This window comes from Narcine bancroftii, chromosome 4, assembly GCF_036971445.1.
Source record: "Narcine bancroftii isolate sNarBan1 chromosome 4, sNarBan1.hap1, whole genome shotgun sequence".
NCBI lineage: Eukaryota > Metazoa > Chordata > Chondrichthyes > Torpediniformes > Narcinidae > Narcine > Narcine bancroftii.
In genome coordinates, this window is record NC_091472.1 from 298,197,070 (window position 1) to 298,221,820 (window position 24,751).

The 24,751-nt window shown below is 39.4% G+C and overlaps 1 protein-coding gene across 23 annotated transcripts in view; it reads left to right on the forward strand.

Annotated features, from left to right (window-relative positions):
- The window catches only part of LOC138762132 (kalirin-like), an 873,682-nt gene that overhangs the window by 527,588 nt on the left and 321,343 nt on the right, over positions 1-24,751 (forward strand). For 22 of the 23 annotated variants that reach the window (XR_011356765.1, XM_069935559.1, XM_069935558.1 and 19 more), the window contains one exon: positions 4,820-5,011. Coding sequence is in view for 21 of the 23 variants with exons in the window: in XM_069935559.1 (XP_069791660.1) it covers positions 4,820-5,011 (192 nt within the window). In the remaining 2 variants the exon portion in view is untranslated. Of the gene's footprint in view, positions 1-4,819; positions 5,012-7,325; positions 7,407-24,751 lie in introns of those variants that run through there. The other variant, XM_069935570.1, reaches the window with a different exon arrangement.

Genomic DNA, 24,751 nt, shown 5'->3' on the forward strand with positions numbered 1-24,751 from the left:
CCTTATGGGGTGGAGATGGACTTGCAAATTTCTCACAATCACTTACACTGGTGAATAGCAACAACAGCAGAGCTACCAAGTCAGTGCATGATCATACCAATTATTTGAGCAGTGCATATAAAGGTAAGTTCATTAAGAGTGTTACATTAACATTTATTATTCTTTACATACTCCAAAAATCAAGCACTTTGGCAAAGCTCGGCCTGACAGATTTTCCAGACTACTCCTATCAAACTTATTCAAAGTGAAAGGAAATTCAAAGGAAAATCAGGAATGTATTCCCTGTGAAAGTTGTGTTTGCTGTAATAATCAATTAGTATTTGAATCTTAAGCACATCTGACAACACTTTATAACTTTGATATTCAGGGAATGTTATTCTATTGATTCTTTTTCTGATTTAAAAAATTTTTCTTATCTGTCATTTCACAGCAGAAGTTGTAAAGGTAGCAGGGTTGATTTTAGGTTAACTGGACAGAGCTGCTTAGGGTAAAAGTAACAGGAACAAGGTGATTCCATGCCATGTTTGAGCTGGAATCATTCCCATAGCCAAATTTTTGGGGGAAGAAATTCTGAATAGATTGATGATGTGATCCATTTTCTGAGATGAGATATTCTGTCCCTGGGCAAACATTATTTCTTATTTAACTCCACCAGATTAGTTTATCTTGTTTATATCAGTAGTAACTCTGGTATGTGATGTCCATGTATGAAACTGGGAAGCCAAAATAGCAATGAGCCAATTTGCATGCCAGGATAGAGACTGGGAGGTTGTTTTGTTGAGCACCTTCACCCTTCATTGCAACAGTGGCCAAGTATTTTAATTCCACTCACTACTCCCACTCTATTATCTATCCATGGCCCTGTGTACTGCTAAATCAAGCCCACTGTGAATTGGAGGAACAGCATCTTGTAATCCATCTCAACAGTCTCCAACCAGATGGCATCAGTATCGACTTCTCCAATTCCGTTCAACTCCCCCTCTCCCTCGTCTATTTTCTTCATCCCTCTGTCTCCTTCTGTCCAGCTCCTCACCCCTTTCCCTTCATTCTATTTTTCTTCACCCTCTGCTATCTCACCTGATATTAGTTCTCATCTTCTACCCTCCCACCTGTATCCATCTATTACATCTCAGATATTAGCCTGTGCTCCTCTCCTTCCCCTTTCTCCCTTCTCTCCTCTCCTCCACTCATCTTTTTATTCAGGTGTCCACCTGTTTTTCCAGATTCCTGAGGAAGGGCTCAAGCCCGAAACGTTGATTGCTTTTTTATTTCCTTTGGCTGTTGTGTGACTTGTTGTGTTTTTTCAGCACTTTTGCATATTGCAGAGATGATAGAGCCTTGCTTGATATCGGTTTGCACTAAGTCTCGGTCTGTAATGGACCTACTAAGTTCAGATCACACCTTGCATGTGACTAGCCAAGTTTGAGGAAGATACGGCATATTCCTCAGAACTCAATGAGCTCAAAGGCTTATATGAAGTTAGAAAAGTCCTAGTGCTGATGCTGCCCACTGAACTTCTCTTGGTGGAGATGGATCCATACTGCAATTTGTGGTAATAACATCTCAAAAATTCCCTGTATGTCTTCCACTTCTCAAAAATGGGAGATGACTTTGGTGGTCTTGGGTAACTGGTTGAATGAGTTGAGGATAAAAAAGGATGGAATCTCAAATGAGGAGTTCTCTGAAGTATCCCTTCCAACAGATGCTGACTGCCTCTCAATCTCTGATAAATTGGATTATGTTTGTTGCTCTCAGCAGTGGACCCTTCCATGCTTGGAATTATATTGCATCAACACAGCTGAAGATTGTATACATGTCACGGTTATAAAAAGTTATTGGAATGCAATATTCAATTCACCATTTGTTTAAGACAGGATTTTTTCTGCTGGACATCTCCTTTCATGTGCCTTTAAAGCTATTCCTTTTCCCTTGAGGCATGGTGAAATTTCCAATTCAGGAATCCCTTAGACATTTTATTAACTCCTAGATCAAACTCCTGGTTTACATCAAACCAGTCCATAGGTTTTCTAGGAGAGAACCATGGAACCATTGAACACAGGATCAGGCTCTTCTGCCCATGTTGAACTATTATTCTGTGTAGTTCCATCACCTGCACCTGGATAGTCTGTGATTCCTTTTGATTAGAGGTAGTCAAATTCATTGTGAGCTGGTCTGGGGAAAGCTAACTTTATGGATTGATGAGACCTTCACAACTAATTTTCTTATGGCAATGTTTTTGTGGCTGCCATACCCCTTCCATCCAGGTACCTATCTAAATTTCTTTCAAATGTCTAAATCAAACCTGCATCCACCACTTCTGCTAACAGCTTATTGCACACTCTTGCCATCCTCTGAGTGAAGAAGTTCCCCAAAAATATGTCACCTTTCACGCAAATCCTCTAGTTCTTATCTCACCCAACCTCAGTGGAAAAAGCTGTTTACATTTACCCTAACTACACTTCTTATCATTTTGTATACCTCTATCAAATCTCCCCTCACTCTCTGATGCTCCAAGGAATTAAGTTTTCACCTATTCAACCTTTCTCTTTAACTCAGCTCCTGAAGTGTCATCAGGACATTTTGAATACTGTGTGACTCCTTTTAATTAGAGATGGTCAAATTGTCTGTAAGTTGATGGCTGGGGGAAGCTAACTTTATGGATTGATGTCACCTATATGACTAATTTCCTTATGTCATTGTTTTAGTGGCTGCCATTATTTTGGGTCCAAGCTGATGGAAGTAACAGAGGACCTGGTAGTGGTCATTCCAACAGTCATCATTATCTATTATGGCACAGGTGACAGTCTGTAACTTCATAATAAGGAAATTAAGTTCCATATCCCACCCTTCCCCTCATCCTCCCCATGATAAACTTACATCTTTCAGTTCTACCCATGTCTGAATCTATTCCTTTTCAGTGATTTTCCCCATTATATATCTTTCTCAAGCCTTCCTGCAATCTTCCAACTCTCTCTTGCAACCTCCCCATGAGTGCCATTTTTCCTTCACTCTACTGGACAACTCCCAATCTACTTTTTTAGTGGTTCTTGGTTCCATGTCCCAAAAATATACAAAACAGGAGGAGTTTCTAAGTCTAGCAGCAAAGCACAGCAGCACGATACTTATTTCACATGTACACAAGATGATTCATAATTTCATAATCATGACAAATTATACATTATATATTAATTATACATTATATATTCGAGAGCTACTCCTCGCCAACAGTGCTGCTCTTGTTGCCCATACAGTGACAGCCTTGCAACGTATAACATTCTGCTTTGCGAAGGTTGCCAAGCTCCTTGGATTGGAAATCAGCTTGAAGAATTCAGAGGTTCTCCATCAGCCCACACCTCGGGAAGAGTCTCACTCTCCCTGCATTACCATTGGTGAGACTGAGCTGAAGACAGTCTACCAGTTCAGCTACCTGGGGTGCATCATCTTGTCATATGCCAAGGTCGAAAGAGGTTGACAATAGACTGGCAAAGGCAAACAGTGCATTCAGCAGGCTGTACGAAAGGGTCTGGAATAACAAGCATCTGAAGAAAGGCACGAGGATTGGTGTGTACAGAGTCACTGTACTGACTATTCTCCGAGTCATGGGTCACCTACCGTCACTACCTACAACTCCTTGAGTTCTTCAACCAACGATGCCTCCACACCATCCTCAACATTCACTGGAGTGACGTCATCACTAAGATTGAAGTCCTCAAACAGGTGGAGGTTACAAGCATCGAGACCATGCTGTTGAATACACAGCTACACTGGGTAGGGCACATCTCTAGGATGGAGGATCATTGCCTGCCCAAGGTTGTGCTGTAAGGCAAACTTTCCACTGGCCACCATGACAGAGGGGATCCGAAAAAAAGGTACAAGGACTCTCTGAAGAAATCGCTTGGTATCTGACGCATTGACAATCACCAGTGGTCTACTATAGCTTCCAATCAAGTGGCCTGGCAACAGACCATTCACCAATCTGTCTCCTTCTGTGAGAACACACGCAGGGCTGGCCTGAAGGACAAAAAGAGATGGAGGAAGAACCATGACACAGCAGCACCAAACCTAGAAAAGAATTTCCCTTGCAGCCACTGCAGCTAGGGCATGTCTGTCTTGCATTGGCCTCATCAGCAAGCCTGCAGCAGACATGGACAACCCCCCTTCCTAAATCTTCATTCACCAAGCCAAGCCATGACACATTATATGTTAATACACCATGGTGTCTGGCAAACCTAAAAAGAAAATGAAAAGCACACTAAGTTTTCAAATATGCTTTGTAAAGTATTTTGAAATACAGAAAGAAGGACTGCATTAAACTAATGTTTGAATAATAATTTAGGTCAGTGTTATACTGGTATATTAAATTGATATATTTATTTTAACCTTGAAATGGAAAAGAGACCTGAAGGATTAACGTTCTCTAGTGGATCCAGAACACTGTGTACTTGCTCGGGCAAATATTTCTGTGCTAAAAAGACAGAATGAAGGGTAAAGATTAAAAGAGTAAAAAAAAATGTGAATGGTCACATTTGGAGATATCAAGGATTTCGTAGATAAGCCTGAACTTTTGTATGAGGGTACATGGCATTCTGGTGTTTTGGGAATGTTACATTCACAAGATTAAATACTTTGTGGTATCTGCTGTTGACAGTTTAATCTAAGATGGCTATTTTGCCAGATGCTTCATCTTTTTGCAGTTTCCAAAGGAAAATTATGAACAAGATTTATTCTGGGTGTAGCAGAACATTGGTGGGTGAATTGCAGAGATAGTAAGCAGCCACAATGTTCAAATTTATTTGATAATTTTCTCATCTCCAACTAGAACACATATACCAATGCTGATAAATTGCTGGAGGCAGCTGAACAACTGGCTCAGACTGGAGAATGTGATCCTGAAGAGATCTACAAAGCTGCACGCCACTTGGAAGTCCGGATTCAGGATTTTGTTCGAAGGGTGGAGCACAGGAAACTTCTGCTAGACATGTCAGTGTCATTTCACACCCATACAAAAGAGGTAATATACAATATTCAATTATATTATTATTTTTTGTACTTGAATTCCATATATCATCAAAAGGATTATGTTATATGGGTTGTCTTGTGAGAAAGATTTTGTAAAAGCCCAGAATGATTTGTAAAGTTATGATTGCTGGCACATATGATGATGGAAATTGTTCATAAAACCATTAGACTGTGAAGGAACTTCCTTTGAGAGCCAAGCCAAGCTTTATTATGTATACATTTTATGTTAATACTTCACATTTTTTGCGTGATCAAGTTTTGCCACTCATCATTTTTATGAATAAACTTCAAATGCTGGTAATCTAAAGGCTCTTCAACCTGAAACATTAACTGTTTTCCTTTTCAAAGATGATGCCTCACATCCTGAGTTTTTCCAGCATTTTCTGTTTTTACTTCATGGTCATGAAATTGGCATATGCATAAATTCTGCCTTTCCCTGTATTATGTAAGTTCTCAACAGTTTATTGTAACTAGATTTTACTTAGAAACAGTGGGAAAAATCACCTTTCATTCCTAATAGAGAGGAAAACCACCAAAAATTGGAAACATTGAGCAGGTAAGGCAGCAAATATGGAAGAGTAGATAGAGTTAACCTCTCAGGTCAATGACTTTCATCAGAATTGGGAAAAGCTATAAAATAAGCTGTTTCACAGAAGGCAGAAAAGGCCAAGAGAAAAGGGAAGACCTATGATAGAAGGTAAATATATTTCTTTGGCTTGGCTTCGCGGACGAAGATTTATGGAGGGGGTAAAAGTCCACGTCAGCTGCAGGCTCGTTTGTGGCTGACAAGTCCGATGCGGGACAGGCAGACACGGTTGCAGCGGCTGCAGGGGAAAATTGGTTGGTTGGGGTTGGGTGTTGGGTTTTTCCTCCTTTGCCTTTTGTCAGTGAGGTGGGCTCTGCGGTCTTCTTCAAAGGAGGTTGCTGCCCGCCAAACTGTGAGGCGCCAAGATGCACGGTTTGAGGCGATATCAGCCCACTGGCGGTGGTCAATGTGGCAGGCACCAAAAGATTTCTTGGTGAAATCTTATTAGTGAATAATAAAGGATGGGTCGGAAGGAAGTGTGAATGACAGAAGACAAATCTAATCTTAAATTACCAGAAGGATTTTTTAAAAAGTCATGAATGCTGAAAAGATCAAACGAAATAGCTGTACTTGTAATTTTCAGAAATTGTTGAATACTCCATTAAATCTACAAAGGTGTAATACGTCTAGAAAGTAGATTGAGTCCCATTCCCAAAGTTTCTGCTGAGCTTTAATAAAATCAGAAAATGCCGGAAATGCTCATCAGGTCAGAGAAACAACTAATGTTTCAGGTCAAAGATCCTTCAGTTTCTGGGTTTTTTTTCTCTCTCAGAATTCTAGCATCTGCAGCTTTTATTTTAATTTGTGTTTCTCACTGGAATTTGTTGGAAAGTCAGAGAGATCAGAGTTGGACAGGGGAGGAGAATTAAAGTAACAAGTAATTGAAACTTCATGGTCACACATGAAGACTAAATGCAAGACAATCACCCAGTCACCACAAGTGGTTTCCCATGATACAGAGACTACATTGTGACCTGCTTGTATGTTTATTTTTGCTATATAAAGAACACTGTTTGATCTGAATTTCTCCAGTATTGTGTTTTACTAAACTGTAAGTACTGAATTCAATAAGCTGTATTGGAACAAATGAAGTACAGTACAACTCCAATTATCCAAAATCAGATTCTCCGAAATCCTCAGTTATCTGAAATTTTTTAAATTTTAAAATTTTCACATAAATGTTTAAATTTCACATACCTGAAATCCTAATTTATCTGAAAATCTTTTAGAGCTGAACTGAATGGGGGGGAGGGGGCATTGGGCTTCTGGCGGTGGCAGCAGTGGAACTCGTCCCTGACGGCTGCAGCAGCGGACCTTCGGCTCCCGGCGGCATTGGGGACCTTGGGCTCCCCAGCGGCAGCAGGGACCTCAAGCTCCCGGGCATGAGAGGGGCCTCGGTGGGGAGGTGTCAGTGATTGGTGGTGGCCAGCAATTTTTTTGGTGAGAATTAAACATAATTTTATTGCTTAAAAAGCCTTACCTTACTGATTGTTTAAACACTGTTACAAGTGATTTCCTGTTGCTCCTGGGCTGTTTTTTTTTCCAAAATGACCAGTTATCTGAAAAAAAAACTGTTTCTCCGAAATGGGGCCCAGCCCTGAACATTTTGTATAAGCAGAGTTATACTGTACATTGGAATGGAAGAGGTAATGAAACAACTATTGCATTGTTTATGATTGCATGGAAAAGTACCATAAGAAGGGGAGTAATATTCCTGGCAGCAAAAGAGTGAATCAGAATATTCTACAAACAAAAGTACAAATAGACATCCCATTGGAGAGAGGGACAGAACAATTTTAAGGTAGGATATAGGAAAGACTTGCTGGAGAGGGGAGAAGAATTTCTTCTTCCCTTTCAATATTTTGAAGGACTTTGTAGCTGAATATGAGAGTTGACTTCTTTGATATTAGATGCTGACCATTATCAGCAAATTCGAGACACCATAGAGCAGTAATTCTCAACATTTTATTTTCATACTCACATACCACCTTAAGTAATACCTTACTAACCACAGAGCACAGCAGAGTATCTTCAGAGATATAACAGCCACTGCCACCAAGTTCAGGTTTCTGTGTCATGTTAATGTAATATTTCACATCATTGTCAGTTCTGAACTTTAATTATCTCTTCAAAATATAACTGGATTTGCAAAATTGGTACTTGGTTGATCCCAAATTAGCTATTTCACTATACTTAGAATTAATGTTTCTATTCTTTTATGTTAAATATTTTATTTTTAATTTTCCATAAATATATTCATACAGTCTTTAAACTTTTATACACATCAAATATATGAAATGTTTACAAAACAAAACAAAAAATTACACCAACCCCCACAAATACAAAAAAACCACGCACTGTTAGAGCTCTCATTTTTTTTCCATGATTCTCTTTATGGGATATCACATCGTTACATACATATACTGATATATTGAAGGGTCAGATTTATAATTGGACCCCAACATAATCCATATATGGGTGCCATATCTGAATAAATGTATCATATTTATATTTTAAGTTATAAGTAATTTTCTCCATGGGTATATAGCTATGTAACTCCGCAGCCCATCGAACAATAAGTAGGGGAGAGTTGGCCTTCCAAGTGATTGCTGTACATTTCTTGGCCACAGCCAGGGCTACTTTAATAAAACAAATTTGAAATTTAGTCAGTTTATTGTTCATGTCCACAAAGTTGCCCAGAAGGTACAGCTCTGGGTTGGATGTGAAGGTCATTCCTGTAACTCTCGTTAGTGTTTCAGCGATATCATGCCTGAATGAACTTGCCTTCGCACACAGTCGAATGTAGAATGTAGGAAGGTTCCAGGTTTGATGCCACACCTTGTAACATGAATAAAAGCTCTCACAAATGGAGGGAGAACAAACATTTCATTAGCTTTAACTATGGGCAGGGTCTCACAGTAGTCTTTGGAATGGTTCTGGGCTGATGCAAGAAACCAGAGTTATAAGTGAGCAGATGTGGGCAGAGCTGGGAGGTGGAGCCAGCCATCAACACAACACCCTACCAGTGAATCCCAGTTCACTACATTCACCCCTTCCTGTAGAATTTAGGGTCTGTGAATGAAGACAGAGAACATGGGTTCAGAAAAAAAAAGTTGAAAAATATACAGTTATTTACAAATTTACAGATTTAAACAGTATGGGGGTCTGGAGACTCTGGTGGAGCACCTTAGCACTGGGGGGCCTTGGACTCCTTGAGGGAGGAGAGGCGGGCTGAGTCTCCAGCTCAAAGGTTGAGGGGGATGCATTTTCCTCATGAACCAGATCCACCGAAGCCCTGACGGGGTGTGGCAAGAATGAGCTCCATGGTTCGCAGGGCATCTGAGGCAATGGACCATCTGTTCCAACAGATGCCAGGTCACTGATGGAGACAGTATCCTCCCTGCCATTTGGGTACTCCACGTAGGCATATGTGGGATTGGCATGGAGCAGTTTCACCCTTTCCACCAGAGTGTCGGTCTTGCTTCTCCTCATGTGCTTCCTGAGAAGGACTGGACCAGGAGTGGTGAACCAGTTGGGAGTGTAGTTCCTGATGCCGACCTTCTTTCAAAAGTGAATAGGAGCTCATGAGGAGTAGTGTTGGTCGCAATACATAGTAGCGACCGGATGCAGTGGAGCACCGTGGGGAGGACTTCCTGCCAGCGTGAATCTGGAAAGCCTTTTGTCTTCAGGGCCAGTTTGAAGCCTTCCAGACAGTGGCATTCTCCTTTTCAACCTGCCTGTTCCCCTGGGGGTTGTAGCTAGTAGTCCTGCTGGATGCAATGACCCTCACCAGCAGGTACTGACATAGCTCATCACTCATAAATGATAGGCCCTGATCGCTATGAATATAGCTGGGATACCCAAATAGAGTCAAAATTGACTCTAGGGCCTTTTTATGATTGATGAGGTGGACGTGTCTGTAAATGGAATGACAAACCGGAAGCGAGAGTACTCGTCAATGACAGAGAGGAAGAAAGTGTTCCCGTTCGTGGAGGGGAGAGGTCCCTTAAAATTGACACTGAGCCGTTTGAAGGGCCTGAATGACTTGATCAGGTGCACCTTTGTGAGGCAGTAGAAGGCCGGCTTGCACTTCATGCAGACCTGGCAAGACCTGGTCATTTCCCTGACATCTTCCATGGAGTAGGGATGATTGTGTGCCCTGACAAAATGAGCCATGCGAGTGACCCCTGGATGGCAGAGCTCATTATGTATAGACTGCAGTTGGCCAACGTGTGCAGAGGCACAGCTTCCTCTGGATAAGGCATCCAGAGGGTCATTAAGATCTCCTGGCTGATAGGCAATGTCATAATTGTAGATGGAGATCTCGATCCTCCACTTAATCTTGTCATTTTTGATTTTTCCCCTCTTGACATTATTAAACATGAATGTGACTGAGCACTGGTCAGTGAGAAACGTAAATCTTCTACCAACCAAGTAGTGTCTCCAGTGCCTTACGCTTATAACATGGGTTAAGTCTCCTTTCCTATAATGGGTTCCGGAGCTCGTGGCCTTGTAATGTCCACAAAAAAAATGCAACCGTCCTGCTCACATAGTTGAGGGTAGAGGCCAGGCCTATGTCCGAAACATTGCTTTCCACTTGGAAAGCCAAATTCTCATCTGCCACGTGCATGGCGACTTTCACATTGTGGTTCCAGAGATAATTAAAAGCTGTTTGGGCTTTAGCCGAGAGGGAGAAATTAGTGGCTTTGAAGAGAGGGTGAACCTTAACAGCGTATTGAGGGATCGACTGGGCATAATATGAGAAAAACCCCAGGAATCTCCTCAAAGTCTTTGTAATCCTGGAAATGGGGAGCTCTAACAGGGGTTGCATCCTATAGGGATCGGGGCCAATAATGCCATTCTCCACCACGTAGCCAAGGATAGCCAGACGTTTAGTCCTGAACACTCACTTGTAAGAGTTATAAGTGAAGTTCATGGCTTTCACCATGTGGACAAAACTCTGGAGGTTGGCATCATGGTCTTCCAAGGTGAGGCCACAGATGGTGACATTATCGAGATAGGGGACAGTAGCCTTCAACCCATACTCGCCAACCATCCTGTGCATCTGCCTCTGGAAGATAGAAACCCCGTTAGTATTACTGAAAGGGACCCTCCAGAATTGATAGAGATGGCCGTTAGCCTCAAATGCCATATATGGATTGTCCTTGGAACAGATTGGCAGCTGGTGATAAGCAGCTTTCGGGTTGATGGTCGAATAGACCCGATACTGCACAATATCATTCACCATGTCCAAAATTCGAGGTAGGGAATATGCGTCCAGGAGTGTGTACCAGTTAATAGTTTGGCTATAGTCAATTACTAGCCTGGACTTGTTTTCCCCTTTTACCACTACCACTTGCGCTCTCCATAGGCTGGTGCTAGGTTCAATGATACCTTCATCGAGCAGACGTTGTGTCTCAGATTTTATGAAATCTTGGTCTGCTGAGCTGTATCTCCTGCTCTTGGTTTGCAGTCCAAGGACAGATTCGGGAAGAGAGGTGAGGGGGTGATATTCAGTGTGGAGAGGCTGCACGTGGGTTCTCATTTCAGGGGCTCTCCATTCTGAACCATTATGGGGGAATGGGACCAGAATACTCTAAGGTCACGCTTTTAAGGTGACACAGGAAGTCCAGACCCAACAACACCGGAGCAAAAGGATACATCTTTAGATTGTATTTTTGCACAGTCCTGAGTCTATGAAGCTTTCAGTAGAGCTTGTGTCGATTAGGCATTTAGTGGAATGTCTATTTACCTTCACAGTCACTATGGAGTTGCTGAGCTGGTGAGGTCTGTCCTAATCTAGGACCATAGAGGCTAGGTCCCTGAAGACTCCATGCTCTTCACTCGAGTGGCCTCCATCATCCTGGGTTGTCCTGGGTAAGATGGCACCGATCTCGTAGTATGGCAAAATGGCCCTTCCCTTCTTCCTCCAACGATGATGGCGCCAAGTTTGAATTTGGGTTGTGGCAAGATGGCCTTTGAGGCTTCGGGTTTGGGTGAATTCAGGCAGATGGCTTGGGTCTGGAATTGGATCCGGGAGCAGTGCAGGCTGTAGATTTCCTCGGGTTTCCCTCGTGTGACACCCTCGCTCAATACCCTTTCTTGCCATAGCTGGAACACACTGAGTCTTTTGCAGGGCAACGAGATCAGGGATGCTGGCTCTTGCCGCAGAGAAAGCACTCCCTGGCATGGGAAGTGGCAGTTGTTAGAGCAGGGGTAGCAGGAGCAGCTGGTCCTTGGAAGGGGTCACCTGGGTAAGCAAGCTCGCTGACTTGGCCTGTTCCAGTAATGTGGCCAGCTCGACGTGGTTAACCAGATCCTTCTTTCCCGACTCGAGCAGTCACTTCACTGCCTAATGTACCTCAAGCAGACCCCTATGACTAGAGTGTCCCAGATCTGTTCTTCCTCATGAACGTGGCCCATAGCCGCTTTGAACCCACACTTATTGGCAAGCATCCACAGATCCACCAGGTAGTCATCGATGGTCTCTCTTGGCCACTGGTAACGAAGAGCGAATCGGTGTCTCACTGGCACCATGTTTTGCGACTTCAGGTACCTAGTCTTCAACAGGCAGTGTCATATGTAGAGCAGTCCCTGATGACTGCATTGTGGTGAATGTCTACCAAGCTGCCTGTCTCCCCTCTGGCGAGCCTTGCTGTACTAACATTGGCTGTGAATTATCTCTACTGTTAAGGACACTCCCCTTGGATATAACTGTAGATTCATCTATAGTCTTTCATTATTGTACCATGAGTTTAGTACAGCAAGGCTCGCCAGAGGGGAGACAGGCAGCTTGGCAGACATTCACCACATGCATACCCTTTCGTTCCTACCCTCGAAACAAGTGCAGTCCTCCTGAGTTTATCAGTGTCGAAGACATTTCTGGTCACGTTCAGATAGGCCTGGAAGTAGTCTAGCCAGTATGTGAACTCCTCAGCCATGCCGGGGGACAGAGGGACTATCAGTGGCATACCGGGCTTGAGTAGTGCTTCCATCATTTTGGGAATAATTTAATAAATTTGTAGTGACTGGAGGGAGAACAAATGCTTCTATTAGCTTATAACAGGGGTGGCCAAACTTGCTTAATGTAAGAGGCACAAATGATAAAGCTCAGATGCTTGAGAGCCACAGGACAAGAACAAAATTCACACATACGTTTTTATTGTTACATACACATTTTGTAACAAAAATTTTATATAAATTTTAAGAAATGCATATTAAATGCAATAATATTTATTCATGCATGCAGTTTTTTAAATGTTAATTTGTATTAGTTTCAGTAATTACAAAGACACAAATATGTAAAAAGGTTAACCAAAAAAATGAGAGATATTTTAATCAGATTTCCACCTTATAAAATTAGTCTAATTATAATCATATTTTTAAGACTAAAATGTAATGCTACAAATATCAGACTATTAAAGACGCGAGTCGGTCAGGCAAGGGGGAGAGACCGGCAGTGCAAGTTCAGCGGGCGAGGGGGAAATATCAGCAGCGCAAGTTGAGCAGGAGAGGGGGACCGGCAGCGCAAGTCAGGCAGGTGAGGGGGAGAGACCAGCAGCACGAGTCCGGCGCATGAGGGGAAGAGACCGGCAATGCCAGTCGGGCAGGCGAGGGGAGAGACCAGCACCACAAGTCAGGCAGGGGAGAGACCAGCAGCGCGAGTCGGACGGTCAAGAGGGGAGACCAGCAGCAAGCTACATATTAAAGGTCAAAGAGCCGTATGTGGCTTGCGAGCCACGGTTTGGCCACCCCTGGCTTATAACAATGGGTAGGATCTCATTGTAGTCTTCAGAAGGGTTCTGGGTTTAGGTAGGAAACCAGCAGATGGGGGCGGTGCTGGGAGTTGGGGACAGCCATCAGCACAACACCCTACCAGTGAATCCCAGTTCACTGAACACTTAAAGCACATTTCAGATATTTCAGATTTTGATTTGTGCAGTTTTTGTGGCATGAGATATAGATTATGTAAGTAATTATATTGAATCAAACAATATCTCGCATATATCATCGATGTCATGCTATCCAGACACCAATGAGACCAACATTCCTCTGGTTTTTTAACATCTAGATCTGACTCCAACCTCTCTCTTGTCCTTTGCAGGCCCGGCATAGCACTTTTGCCTTGGAGAATAGAATACATCCTGGTCATAAATTTAGGTGTATTTCCCAATTGAAGCATCCCCTCCACTTAATTACTTCATTGTAGGACCCCATCTCTCTTACAGGAATGACCTTAACTGAAGAAAGCAGTGGAAGGTTCCATTTGACAAATCATATTTCTGTTTTAATTGATCAAAGGACATTCATAGTCCTTCCTCATAACAATCTTCAATATGGCTAATTCCTTTCTCATACCAAATATTTAGAATTCTATTACCCAAGTTCATGGGCAATACTTCATTCTGCCACAGTGGTGCTTTTGGTGATATCCTCACTTTTATTCCAATACTACCATTAATCTCGTGCCATATTTCAATCATATGTATTAAAGTGGGGATATCCATTTTTTTGTTATTAATTTGACATTCCATTTGTAAATAAAATCCTTCATTACCCCTTCCCTCATTGTATGTAATCCCATTTGGATCCATGAGGCTGAGCTCTCTTCTTCAAAAAATCATTTTTTTTAAACCGGTAATCTTAATCCTCCCATTTTATATTCCCACATCAGTTTCTCCATGGAGATCTAGGCACTTTATTATTCCAAAGAAATTGTCTTATATGACAATTAAGTATATTTTTTAAAATCTGAGGTAAAGGTATAGGCAATGATTGAAAGAGGTATTGCAGTCTTGGCATCACTTTTATTTTCACATATTTGACCCTCCCAATTAAAGTAATAGGCAGGTCCTTCCATCTTTGTAAATCCTCCTCTATCTTCCCAAGCAAAGGGAGATAGTTAAATCTGTAAAGTCTGTACATAATTTGTAGGTTATTATCTACCATTATTCCTAAATATTTAATTCCTTCTGATTTCCATTTAAATTGGCTTCCTTTTTGATATCTTCCATAATTAAAATTTGTTGATTTCATAATTTCATTTTTCTCTAAATTAATTTTATAAGCTGAATCTGTCCCATATTTCTCCAGTGTGGTCTGTAGTTTGGCCAAAGACTCAACCAGGTCTGATAAATATAACAGCACACCATCAGCAAATAAATTAATGATACACTCTTCCTGGTCAACTTTGAATCCCTTTATGTCCAGTTCCCTCCTTATAATTTCTGCTAGTGGTTCATTTGCCAGAACAAAGAGACCTAAAGACAGTGGACACACCTGTCTGCTAGATCTACTCAAAGGAAGCATTGATGACACCTGGCCATTTGTTATAATTAGAGCTTTATCCAATCAATAAATATTTGGTCCATTCCAAATTTTTCTAGTATCTTGAATACAAATGGCCATTCTAACAGTTAAATGTCTTTTCTATATCTAGAGATACAGTTATATTTGGGTTCATTTTAAATTTAGCTGGATGAATATTAAATAGTCTGCCCAGATTGTCCGTAGCATGTTTTTTTTTAACAAAGCCTACCTAGTCTGCATTCATATGTTTAGGTAGATATTGCACTAGTCTATTAGCTATCACTTTTGACAAAATCATGTAGTCTGCACTTAACAAAGAAATAGGTCTATAAGAGGATGCTTTTAGGGGATCTCTATTCTTTTTTGGTAGCACCATAATTATAGTTGGTGAGAAGGATTCTGGGAGGGTCTAAGACATCAAAAGGTCATTAATTGTCTGTAAAACTCAGGCAGAAATCCATCTTCTCCCAGTGACTTATTCACCGGTAATGTATTCAATGCTTTTTCAATCTCTTCTCCAGTAAAAGGGGCATTCAATTCCATCTGATCTCTATTTTCCAATTTTGGCAGTTCAATCACTGAGATAAATTCATTTATTGCAGCAGAGACCACTAGCAATTTTGATTTATACAATTTTGTATGATATTGTTTGAAAGTGTTGTTAATTTCCTTCTGATTATATGTTAATTTGTCAGGCTCTGTTTGGATTACATTAATCATCGTTGATGTCTCCTCCACCTTTAATTGTCATAACAAAACTTTTATGTGCTCTATCTCACAATTCATAATACTCGTTTTGATTTTAAAATATTTTTTTTCTATTTTATATGTTTGCAACGGGTTATATTTCAATTTTTTTTTATGTTCCAAGATTTGGTACTTATCTTTCAAACTCATTCTCTGGTACTCTTTTTCCAATTCTGTTATTTCTTTCTCTAGACCTTTGACTTTCACCATATGTTCCTTTTTTTTAGTATATGAAATTATCTGTCCCCTTAAATAAGCTTTAAGAGTATCCCATATTTAAAAAAAACTATCATTAGTAGAGGGTCAATTTGTTTCACAAAACAATTCTATGTGTCCCCTAATAAAAAAATTATAGAAATCTGTTCCTCTCAACAGTGTAGGATTAAGACACCATCAAAAGACACTTTCTTGTTTTTCCAGTATTGACATCATTAAAGTCAGCAGTGCATAATCAGATAATTATCTAGCTAGGTATTCCATTTCAGCCACTCTGTTTTTCAATTGTGCAGACATCAGAATTCTCGTATAAGAGTTGTGAACCTTCGAGTAGAATGAATAATCTCTCTTACTGGGGTGTGACTGTATCCATACATCTATCAGATTTAAATTCTTCATTAAAAAATAACTTTCACTGCTTTTGCCTTTGTCATTATCTTTGCTGATTTGTCCAGGATGGGGTCCAAGCAAAAATTAAAATCTCCCCAACCAGTATATTTTGTTTTCATTTTACTGTTTTTAAGAGGACACTCTGTATAAAGGATTCATAATTAAAATTTGGAGCATAAATATTCATAAACATCCAGAATTCTGCATATATCCAACAATGTGCCATTACAAACTTTCCTGCTGGATCAATGGATGTGTCTTCAACCATCACCGATATATTTTTATTAATTAAAATTGTTACTCCTCCTTGCTTTGGAATTGAAAGGAGAGGATATGACTTGTCCACCCAATTCCTTTTAAATTTATTGTGTTCCTTAAAAAATTATGTCCGCCTTTAATATTTTTTCAGATGTGCCAAGATTCTTCCTTTTAATGTTTCCATTTAAACCATTAATATTATAACTAATAAATGTTAACATTTTAATCATATTCATGTTTACATATATCTAGCTGTATTATATGACCCTTTTGATTATTTATATAGTACAGTGCTTTTTCCCTTTTAAAAAATACATGCAATGCCCCTGCTCAGAGGGTGACATAGACAAGAAACCCTGGAAGCCCATGAAAAAAGCCTGCAGCACTATCTGGAAACTTCAGCACCATTTTGCAAAAACTCTCCTTCTTAAGATTTAGGATTTCTTAAGTCAGAGTATCTGCCCTGCTATTATTTTACTGTATTCACCCTCTTTTGAACTCTCCTTGTATATTTCAATATGACTTTAATTAACTGATAAAAGATGATTCAGAATTAATTTTTTGTTTATTTTTATCCAAATTTAACCTTTTGCCATTTACTTTATCTTTCTCTTGTTCTTCTTTCTGGAATCCTTTCTTGGGTCCTCCTTATAGTTCTTATAGAAAATTTTCTACCTCCTTTAGGGATTTATAAAATCTTTGTTGTCCCACTAATACGTCAGTCTTCAACGTTGCTGTATTTTATTATCCATGTTCACAATTGTCTTATAACACCAAATTCTTTTCTTAGTGTAATCAAATTTGCACTCAAATCTTGAAAGAATGATAGTTTTCTACCTTCCAACTCAACTGGGCTATTATTTTCCATGGCATATTCAACTGCTGCTCTTAATGTTCCTTCCCAATCCCAGGAAATCAAAAATCTTACTAGAACTGGCCGTGGTCTTTGATTATCTGAACTTCTGCAGCTGAGGTAAGCTCTGTCCACAAGTAAGCTTTCCTTGAATCTTCCTGTTCCCAACACTCAAGGAAACTCACCAGTTCATTCCCCTCAGACCCTTTCAGCCCAATAATTTTGGCATTATTTCTTCTGCTGAAGTTTTCCATATGGTCAATTTTATCCAGCAGTAGTTGCTTGTCTAGTTTCCATTTCTTTGAATTTTCCTCTAGGGTATTTAGTTTATCAGGATGTTTTCAACCTGGCCCACCCAAGTCATCAGGCTTTCAAGTGCTGTTGACATCACCACTATTTTATCTGCCATTTCTCTCAGTACATTTTCTACTTGAAAGAATCATTTACCCAGATTCTCCATTGTTTCCAGCACTTTTTGAAGGTTTTGTGCTGCCCCCCCCCCCCCCCCCACATTGCTTTGGGTTTGTTCTGACATCATAGCAGCATCTTCTTCATCACTTCCTGTGGACTTTCTGTCAACGATCTCAGCGACTTTTGAGTTTCCTCTGTTTTATTTTTCTGGGTCTTACTTTTGTTGCCCACCGTTCCTTTATTTGTAGCATATAACATTTTTGGTTTGATGACTTTGAATCATCCTTTTAATCAATCTTCACAGAGAGCTCTTTCAAAATATATCTGGCTCGGTACTTTGCATGCCTAATGTTTCTTTTGTTTAATATTTACTATTTAAGTCCATTTATTTTACTACTGGTAATTTCAAACTCTTAATGCTCTCATTTGGTTGAACAAGATTTGTTAAGAAGGTCTTGATCGATAGCAGCCCTTTTGTGCTTCAATCTGGAATTAGTTTGTTCTCTATGGAGAATTACCAATGATGTAAATATTTACTGGACATTATGCTGTCAGACTTTAAAATGCATCAAATTGCTTCAAACTTCAGATGATTGATAACTAAAGTACTGTGAAGTCTGAAATAGATTAAACAAATTGATGTAATATTCAAGCTTAAATATTCTGTATTCATTGGCTTGAATGAGTAAAGAGCAACAATTTGTGCTTGAAAGAACATTTAACATTGCAGAACAGTCAGAGATGCTCCACAGGATTTGAGTAACATATTCAAAGGAATTCCAGAGGTTAGGGTGTAGGGATCAGTGTGGAGCAATTAAATGGGGAAATGGGGAATTCACAAAAGGGCCAAATTGTAGAAGCTGTAATAGACATGTCAAGCAGCCGTTTACACTGATCATTTTATTCTCCCCATTTTCACAATAAGTTATTCTAGCTTTTATCTCTCATCTACACACTTGGGGTAATTTACATCAATCAATTAACTTACCAAACTGCATGTCTTTGGGAAACGAAAGGAAATCAGAGTAGCTTGAGGAAACCTATCCTGTCGCAGGATGGAAGAGAAAACTTTATATAGGCATCAAGGGATATGAGATTAGTGTAGGAAATTGTTGATGAGGTAAAGGGACCATCATGAACTTATTGAATAGCAGAGCAGACACAGGCGACTGCATTTCCCTCTCTTGTTCTCTTGTTCTATTTCTTATATTGCGATGCTCTTTATGTAACATTGATTTTCAACATCCATTCTCTAACATTCAGGGAAAGAGAAATTTCCTTCTCCAAAATTTACATTCAAGCACAAAATTGTTGGTTGAAATGTCTAGATTTTAATGAATAATTAACACAATTTGCATTCAGCCCATATCCTTACAAAGTTTACCCTTATTCATGTACATGTCTAAATGCCTTAGCCACTTCTACCATTTCATTTCATAGCATGTTCCATATACCCATCATCCTTTGTGAGAAAAATGTGCCCCTCAGGTTCCTTTTATTTTTTTTCGGCCCTCTCATCTTAAATCTATGCCTTCCAGTATGTATTTCTACTACCCTGGGTATAGCAACTTTGATCCAATAAATAGTTGCTTGAAGGCGAGGTGAGACTCTTGTTTGTGTCGCATTTCAATTATTTCCAATACAAATCCAGATGTATTTAAATCCTTTATTTAACATGTAAACTGCTAACTATCTTCCTTAACATTCGATGACCTGACTATGAATAACTTCTGCATTAAAGCTCTGTGAGTACAGAGTAACATTCATTAAAGATGGTCAACAAAAGTTGTGAGCATTTCAATCACCCTTCTCTATGTCACCATGTTTATAATATACATTACCACGCATGCTCCAACCAGCACTCTAATTCACGAATGCACTGCACCTGCTCCAAACTGCACTATAATACATGAATGCACTGCACATGCTCCAGCCAACACGCTAATATACTAATGCACTGCACATGCTCCTGAACTCGTGCTTGTGCACAATAAAAAAGATGGCCTTGGAAAGCTAAACAAATTCACAGACGCCTCTGACGCTAACAAGAACCAATGGGATGCCGATCTAACAAGGTAAGTAAACTAATTATTAATTTTTGACTATTTACCCCTCATGATTTTATAAACTTCTATGCAATCTCTCCTTGATTTCCTCTGCTCCAGGGAGATAAGACCCAACCTAACCAGCCAATCTTTGAATTCAAGTTGCAGAAACATCCTTTTGAATCTTTTCACCTTAATGATCTCCTTCTGTAGCAGGAATTAATACACAATACTCCAAGTGTGGTGGACAAATCATCATCTTGTACAGTCATAACACAATGTTCCTACTCCTGTATTCAAATAGTTTTGTGTGAAATAGAGTCAATTTTATTAAATGTAATATCTGTCATCGATCAAACAATTTCTACCTTCGGCAAAAGAATTGTAAAGAAAAGAGAGTGGATCACAACAATAACAATCCAAGGTCGTTTGAATTGCTCAATGAGTCGATAAAAAACAAAAGAAAATATTCGAAGAAAAACAATAACAATCCAAGAGTGGTAAATCAGAAACTCAAATTCAAAGTTCAGATTTATTATCAGAGTAAATCCATGACATCATATACAAATAACTTTGAATAAAATCTGGAATGCGCACTTTAATTACATGTGAATGATTTAATTCCAAATTTAAAACAGGAGCACAGGAGCAAATAAAGGAAAGGAAGTGTCATTATGGAGGGCACTGTACAACCCTGAAATTCCTTTTCCTTCAGGCCAGACAGAATTTCTAATTACTGGTAACTGTAAACTGTACTTAAGAAGAAAGAAATGAAAGCAAAAGAAATAAGTGTAAACAAACTGACTGCACACATACAGACGTATAAATATTCAGTGAAAAATAATGAGCAAAGATTGAGTCCTTAAAGGAGTGAATCACGAAAGTCTGCAGATGTGGGTACTGAAGTAAAAACACAAAGCTGGAGAAACTCAGCAGGTTAAAAAAGCATGCTTTATAATAGCAAAGATAAAGATACATAGCCAATGTTTCAGGCTTGAGCCCTTCATCAGGGTATGAGTAAAATGTTGGTAGGTGACTAAATAAAATGGTAGGGAGGTGAGCTCAAGAGAAAACAGCTCTGTGAATGGAGAGGGAAGGGTGGGGAGAGCTGGAGACAGATTAGTGTTCTTGATCTCCAGATGCCTGTGATCTGGCTCTCAGCAATGTTCTGGGTTTCGTTGTTTATCCAGGGCTTCTGGTTGGGGAATAACCTGAATGATTCAGTGGGACACACTCATCCGCAGCTATTTAACTTAAAGCCCATAACGACCCTGGTTAGTCATTCAATTCCTCAGCTGCGTTTTGAACATAGCCCAATCCAGTGACTCAAGGCAGTCCTGCAATGGATTTTTGACTTTTTTGATCCATCTTATTCATCGAACCATTGGGGTGACATGGTTAAGCAGTGTTAGGGCAATGCTGTATAGAACCAGTAACTGGGGTTCGAATCTGTACATTCTACTAGTGTCTGCATGGTTTTCTTTCAGGTGCTTTGTATCCTCTTTGATATTATATGTTAGGCTACTTTCATACTTCATCCTTTCGCTCTTTGTTTTTAGCTACCTTCTGCATTTTTAAAAAATCCTCTTTTTTGCCACTAATTTTTGCTTCCTATATGCCCTTTTGCTTTTTTACCTGACCATCTTTATCCTGTCAATTTTTGTGTTATTGTATTTCTTTGTCATGCCCTCTACCTTTGTCTAAATGATTAATTATAAATAATGGAAAGCTAAAGAATGAATACTGAGCCGTATGGAACCAACCCTCTGGATAATATCCTTCCAGACCCAGGACAATTGAGCCTTATAGGGAGGCAGAACAGAGATCCTGATCTTACTGAAGTGAGAGATGAGGCTCTCTCTCCTGATGAAATTAAGAAAGTGCCAGTTGGATATTATTTCAAGGAAGGTGTGTTGATGTGGAAGTGGAGACCACCTGATATCCTTGCCAGTGAAGAATGGGCAGTTGTTTACCAGGTTGTAGTTTCTAAAGCCTATAGGAATGAAATTTTAACTTTGGCCCATAGCACACCCTTGGGTGGTGATCTTGGTGTAAGGAAAATAATTTATAAAGTTATTAAACAATTCTATTGGCCTAGTTTAAGAAAAGATGCACCAGACTTGTCACATTTGTCAGGTTGTGGGTAAACTCAATCATGGTCCCCAGTGGGTCCTTTATAACCCATTCCTGCTTTTGATGAACCTTTTTTGAAAATTATTGTGGATTGTGTTGGCCCATTGCCCGAGACAAAAGCTGGGAATCAGTATTTGTTAACTGTCACGTGTACAGCTTCCAGGTTTCCAGAAACAGTTCACTGAGAAATATTACAGCAAAAACTGTGTCAAGAGCTCTTATAAATTTTTTCACTTTAGTTGGTTTACATAAATAGATCCAATCTGATCAGGGAAGTAATTTTATATTGGGGCTGTTTCAGCAGAAAGTTTATAAATTGGGAGTGAAACAAATCACATCATCTGCGTATCATCCAGAATCTCAAGGGCCCTTGGAGTGGTTCCATTTGACCCTAAAAACCATGATAAGAACCTATTGCTTTGAGAATGAGAAGGACTGGGACGAAGGTGTCCATTTTGCTTTTGTTTGCAGTGAGGGAGGGAGTCTATACAAGAATAATTATGCTTTAGCCCTTTTGAGCTGGAGTATGGACATCATGTAAGAGGACCTTTAGTGTTGTACAAGGAACAATGGGTTAATGAGGATGTGCAGTTGAATTTGTTAGATTATGTTTCAAAGTTTAAAGATCATTTACAGAAAGTCTGTAAACTAACTGAAGGGAATTTGAAAACGGCCCAAGGTAAAATGAAGATCTGGTATGATAAAAAGGCTAAGGTGAGAACTTCTAATCCGGGGGATAAAATGTTAATACTGCTCCCAACAAATTTTAACCCTCTCAGAAAAAACTTTTCAGGCCGACATGAGATGGAGTCAAAGGTGAATGAAGTTAACTATGTAGTTAAAACACCCGATCAGAGATGTAAAGTGCAGAGTTGCCATGTCAACATGTTAAAACTTTATTTTGAGAACTTGGATTTTAATGAGGAACAGCCTTCACTAGAGGTATTGGTTGTTGATAAAACTGAGGAGTTTAGGGATTATGAGATGGTACAAGCTGACTCACTTCAAACAAAACATTGTCCCAGTTCATCTGTCTAATTCGATTGTTTTGCAAAATTTGGATATTAATTTGACTCATCTTCAGCCTCAGGAAAAGGAACAAATGAAACAGCTATTTTTTAAATTTAAGAACCTTTTTCCATATATTCCTAAGAGGACTCCAGCAACTTGTCATGATGTTGATGTTGGAGAGGTAAAACCTATAAAATAGCATCCATATCAAATGAATGTTGAAAAGTGTAAACTAGAAGATCAAGAAATTATGTTAAAGAATGATATTATTACACGTTTGGTTCATCAGAACCTCAGATTGGAGTTCACCTTGTTTCCTGGTGCCTAAATCAGATGGGACGGTTAGATTTTGCACTGATTATAGACAAGTTAATGTGGTAAGAAAGACAGATGCTTATCCTATTCCTAGGCTGGATGATTATGTGGACAAGGTTGGAAAGGCTACATTTTTTATGAAAATTGACTTATTAAAATGTTACTGGTGTGTTCCCTTAACAGAGAAAGGTAGGGAAATTTCTGCATTTATGACCTTGTCAGGGTTATATGAATGTAATGTTTTATCATTTGGAATGAAAAATGCTCCAGGGACATTCCAAAGAATGATCAATTCTGTGATTCAAGGTTTAGAGCATACAAATACTAATATTGATGATTTGGTTACAGGGAATAAACACCTGGGAAGCACATATCTCTGAGTTAGAGAAATTGTTTGACAAACTTTCAAAAGCAAACCTTATTGTTAATTTAGCTAAAAGTGAATTTGGCCTTGCTACTGTGACTTATCTTGGTTTTATTGTTGGTCAAGGAAAGTTAGTGCCTGTCCAGGTGAAAGTTCCAATGATTTCTGAGTTCCCATGGGTAAGAAAACTATTAGAAGTTTTTTTTTAGGAATGGTTGGATATTATAAGAAGTTCTGTAAACATTTTGCTGATATCTCCCTACCTTTGACTAACCTGAAAAAGGGTGAAAGTTTGTTTCGTCAGAACTTTGCCAAGAAGCATTTGATAAACTGAAAGCCATTTTATGTCACCAGCCTGTGCTTGTCACCTGACTTCAAGAAGCCATTTTCTTTAGCAGTAGAAGCTAGTGATGAAGCTGCAGGAATGGTGCTATTTCAAAAGAATGGTTGTGATGATATTGACCATCCAGTGGCTTACTTATCAAAGGAAGTCAATGAACATCAAAATAATTATTTTACCATAGGAAAGAATTATTGTTCCTTGCACTAGCTTTACATCATTTTGCTGTTTACATCTGCACAGTTCAGATACCACTTGTGTATACTGACAATAATCCTTTAGTGTTTTTCAGTAAAATGAAAAACAAAACTAGACAATTGTTAAAATGGAGTTTAATTTTGCAAGAATATGATTTAATGACAACTCATATTAAAGGCAAATATAATCTAATTGCTGATTGCCTTTCAAGATATTAAGTTTGCAATGTTGTTGAAAGGTGTTATATTTGTCTGTATTACATCATGTATGAATGTAGTACAGGTACTCCCCGATGTATGACCATTGTTGGGACCAAAGGATCGGTTGTATCTCGGAATGGACATAAGTTTGAATTTTGCCTGAATGCGTGGAGTTCTGAAGTCTTAAAGCAAATTTTTTTAATCAAATCTTTTTTCAACATAGATTTTTGTAGTATTTGACAAACTATAACAGGGATACAGGGCATATATGTACTTACCTCGTTAGTTGGCATTCTGGGGTCCATAGGCTAGGCACAGCCATCTTGATTCCTGTGCGTATGCTTAAGTTACAGGTT